At 46.0% G+C, this 4,661-nt stretch overlaps 1 protein-coding gene across 1 annotated transcript; it reads right to left on the reverse strand.

Moving 5' to 3' along the window:
- On the reverse strand, positions 1-4,212 carry LOC311274805 (betaine--homocysteine S-methyltransferase 1). Its single transcript, XM_084382798.1, has 8 exons — positions 4,064-4,212; positions 3,724-3,856; positions 3,521-3,633; positions 2,662-2,853; positions 2,224-2,371; positions 1,166-1,348; positions 542-770; positions 1-467 (listed from the first exon to the last, which is right to left on the reverse strand). Exons 1-8 carry the CDS (start codon positions 4,085-4,087, stop codon positions 287-289), a joined length of 1,203 nt encoding a protein of 400 aa, XP_084238924.1. The 5' UTR covers positions 4,088-4,212; the 3' UTR covers positions 1-286.
- Between the last annotated feature and the right edge of the window lie 449 nt (positions 4,213-4,661).

Consider the following 4,661-nt stretch of genomic DNA (forward strand, 5'->3'; position numbering starts at 1 on the left):
TTTCATTCAATTAGAAGAAGTTTATTGCTACACATTTTTTTTCCTTTTGTAAGACATCAGGCACTTTTGGAGTGTTACAACATCTGTGTGCATTGAAAGCTGCTCTTTATTGTCGTCACAGTGGATAATGTTACTTCAACAGGCACTCGTTGATGGTTAACGCTAGGAAGGTAGTTTGAAGCGATACCGGTCTTCCACACAGTAAAAATGGTCCTAAAGACAGAAAAACTTCAGCATTTTATCTTTTTGGTGTGTAAACTTCAGTGTAACATCCGTCAGGAGGAGCTCAGTGGCTGTGGGCGGCCTTGTCAAACAGAGCCTTCAGCTGCTCCTGGGAGGTGGCCTCCTTCTGCTGCATCAGGTCAGCGTGGCCTTTGGTGACGCCCCAGCTGTCGGGCGTCGACATCGAGGGGCAGAGGGGACGTCCGGACGCAGGCTTCAGCGTCTCCCAGTAGTCACGACGGGCCCTACGCAGGGGAAGACGTCAGGTTATTGGAGGGACTTTGTGCCAAGATACAAGTAAAAAGGAAAGGAGTCTCACCTGGCTCTGACCCAGGGCTTGGTGTGCAAGGCCAGGCTGCTGCCCCAGTTGCCGTGCTTCTCGGAGCCAGCGGGCAGGAAGCCTCTCTCAGGCGCCAGCTCCTCAGCCAGCGCCCGGGTGTGATAGGGCTCAAACCCACAGCAGCCTCCGATGTAACGGATGCCGGCGCTGTAAGCTTCCCGGGCGTATTTCTGCATGTCCCATCTGGTCAGGATCCTCGGCTCCAGACCTGTCGGACACCACATGAGGGGATTAATGTGCTGGACTGAGGAATTAAAGGACAAGTTCCTCCAAAAATGAGAATTCAGTCATTATCTCCTCCTCCGGTTGATGTTTCATAGTCCACAAAACATTTCTGTGAGCATTCCCGTAAAAAAATACCCAACCAAAATAAAATGTCTCCATACAGCTCGTCTGCTGTGGAGACATCTGATGTTTGAATCATCTCCAGCTGCTTCAGGTGTTTAGCAGAACGCTGCAACTCTGTTTTACTGTGAAGCTCCAGAAATGTTCTGTGGACTACGAGACCTCACCTGACTTTATATCATCAGGAGAAGATGATGACTGGATTGTTCATGTTTGGGTGAACTGCTCCTTTAAATGTTGAGCTGTGCATCTACGTACTGAAGGGGAACTCGGGCAGGTCGATGAAGCCCTGGCGGCCGCAGTCAGGAGTGTGGTACGCCAGCGGCTGGATCATGAAGTGAGCCTTCAGCCCGGCCTTCTTCACGCCCTCCATCATCATCTTCACAGTCTTCAGACACGTCTCCGGGTCGAAGTGGCAGTTAATGCCCACAATCTGAGCTCCTGAGAAGGGAAACATGGACTTTCATCAGGACTCAAGTTAGTTCTGAGTTAGAGAGTGCCTCCATCATCAAAGATGTTTTGGCAGATAAAATTGTGTTGACATTTACTCTTCACATCTAGTTTATGGTCTGTTGAGTTCATGCGAGTCCTTCTGTAACAACAATATTTTCCTGCAGTGTAAAGATACGCTGTGTTTCCTGTCGTGCTTCCACTGGGTGGCGCCAGAGTCACATGTTTAACCTCCACACCAGCAGTGGCGACCTCAGCCTCTCACCTCTCAGGTGTTTATTGTAGTTCAGATTTCTGTTCTGGACGTTTACACCAATTAGTAAACATTTAACAAGTTATCCTCATTTGCATATTCAAACAGAAAATATCAGGAATTTTCTGTCTAAAATGTTTTTTTCCTCCACGTTTGCAGCTCTTACAGACACCAACTCTCCAGTTTTACTCCTCACAGAGGGCTTTGTTCATTTACAGACTTTTTTAATGGCTGCTGACAGTATTTTCTGATTTATGTTGATAACCTTTGACTCTAATATGTCAACAACAGGAAACAAGAAGCTGAATCTGACTTTATCCAATGTTCACATTTCTGTTGCGAAATGTGTGAAAATTAGTCAGTTTTTTCTAGCAAACTAGCTTCTAATACCACGTTGTACCTTCAGTAGACAGCTTTACCATCATGTTAGTTTGTTTTTGATTGTTGTAAACTAATTTCTGGTCATATCTTACAGACTGCTCCTCAGGCTGAGAGCTCTGAACGGTGTTTTAATTAGTGTCATGAGATAATGAGAATCCTGAGGAGGTTGTCTGACTGTTGCGACAGATTTCAGGCTCTGGGTGTTTAAACACCGTGAAGTGAGATGATGTACCAGCATTGACGAGTCTGACGGCACAGTCTCCGGGGCTCACTCCGTTCAGGTCTCCATCAGGTCCGATACACAGAGAAGAGGCCACAGGCTTCCCGGTGGTCTTCAGGACCTGGACTGCCCACTCAGCCTCTTCCACGTGCTCAAAGTACTGCAAGACAACACGATGTAAACATCAAGTCAGCTGAAATATTCTGAAAAGATGGAGTGGGATTTATTGAGAACAAAGCAAGAGATTGATGATCCTGATATGATCATTTTTAAAGATGCTGCTGTCATTTTAATTACCAAAAACTGGTTTCCAGCAACAACTCAATATTCTGCTCACAGCTCGTTTCTGTCGCCCCCAAGTGGCCAAAACAAGCAGTTGTATCAGATTTAAAGTGACTGCAGCCACAGAGAGCTGCAGGGATTTAAGTATGACCACTGGTCACTACGTACCTCTGCAATCAAGAAGTCCACATTTTTCTTGACGAAGACTTCGATCTGTTTCATGAAGATGGCCTTGACTTCATCCTCACTCTTGCAGCTCAGGTAGGAGGGCGTCTGAGAGACTCCGCCCGCCACCAGAGCATCTCCCTCATTGGCCACCTCCCTGGCCAGGTCACAAGCTGCTTCGTTAATCTGCTGCCCCTGTAGGTCAAAGGTGGAGGAGAACCAGAGGCATCCGATCACAGGTGGACAGCTGTAAGTACAGGTGTGAATGAACTCGAGGAGGAGGTCCAACCAGTGAACTAGTCACCACAACATCACCAGACTCCCTTAACAAATCACCTAATTCTAGGAGTTGTTCAATTAGGAGAAACTATAAACTTTGTGAAATGCTGACTAACAGTTTCTTCATTATTTGGGCCTTCTTGTATATTCAGCATTAAATGCAACATATTTATATTTATGAAAGACAACATTTTATCAAAGATGTCAAGTTTGACAAGTGCTGTAAGAAGTAACCAGTATAGGCTCTCTTCTCTGCCACTCTGAGAATGTCACCAGACTCCCCTTAAAAATCACGCAATTTAGCGAGTTGTTGAGTTAGGAGAAACTTAATAAACTTTGTGCCACGCTGCCTCACGCTAATGTTGAAATATCTGGTCCTTCTTGTAACTTCGGCATGTGTCAAACACTCAGCTCTGTCTCGTCTTGTGTGTATGAGTGCACTTCAGGTCACGTCCCTGTCTCCACGCTGCTGCTGCAGGTTGGTGTGATGCCAGCTCTGTGCCATCCTCTTCATGACTCAGGATGAAGCTTGACAGCAGCTGCAGTCGCACACACGCACACACACACACACCGCTGTACTCACAGTGAAGCGCTGTTTGTTGCCCCTGTTCTCCAGTTTATCATCGCTGGCGTAGAAAGTGAAGGTCTGCATGACGTTGGCTCCGGCCCTCAGGAACTCTCGGTGCAGCTGGCGCACTGAAACAAACAGGACTGCGCGTTAAAACCGGATCTACAGGCTGAGACACAAACAGACACTGAATAAAGGAAGACACACAGCAGCAGTACCCGCTTCAGGGTGCTCGGCTGCGGCCTCAGGTGTCCACGGTCCTGCTTGCACGTAACCCCTCTTCTCCAGGGCGAAGACAAAGCCTCCGTCCCCGATAACGACCTCTCCCGCATCCAGACGCTCCAGAATACCCTGCGGGAGATTAAAGCGCGTGAAAGCCACGAATAAAAAAAAAAAAAGAAATGCATGAAAGTTTGTGACATGTTGCAATCTTTGGGTTGAGAGGGAGGAAGCAAACGTAGTTTTGCATGAGAAAGTGCGCAGACAGCTGAGACCTGAGGATGATGCTGCTGAACACGTGAACCAACATGATCAATGCGCGTGTGGAGTCCTGCTCACCTTCTTTGCTCCAGCTGGTGCCATGATTATTGCAGCAGTGACCGGCCCTCTGCGCTCTGCTCTCTGAGTGTGGAAAGGATCTGTGCACGCATCAGGCTGGCTTTATAATGTGCGGAGGGCGCGGTGCTCCTGATGTCACTCCAGGACCGCCTGCCTCCCGCACAGCTCATCTTTCTCCTCTGTGCAACAGGCGAGTCTGCACAAGACAATGCGGAAGCTCCTCAGGTGCAGAGCAACACTGAGCCTCGATCAAATGTTATAAGTCAAAAATATTAAAATCTTGAGTTAACTGATCTCATATATGACTTTTTTAATCTTATAACTTGAAAGTATGACCTTTATTTACTTTATTTGAATAATAATTTGAATCATTTTACTTTATTTATCTGATGAAAATAACTTTTTTATCTTTTATCTCAGATAAATTTGAAATTCTGACTTTTATAATTATAACTGATGACTGTTATGTCAGTGTGAGAAAATGACTTTTCATTACATAACTTTGACTTTTATCTCATAATCATGACTTTTATTTACTTTATTTAACTAAATATTTGACTCTTATGTCATAATCAGGACCCTTTTGTTTCTTTATCTC

Source organism: Pagrus pagrus (assembly GCF_965226575.1).
Source record: "Pagrus pagrus genome assembly, chromosome: 19".
Classification (NCBI taxonomy): domain Eukaryota; kingdom Metazoa; phylum Chordata; class Actinopteri; order Spariformes; family Sparidae; genus Pagrus; species Pagrus pagrus.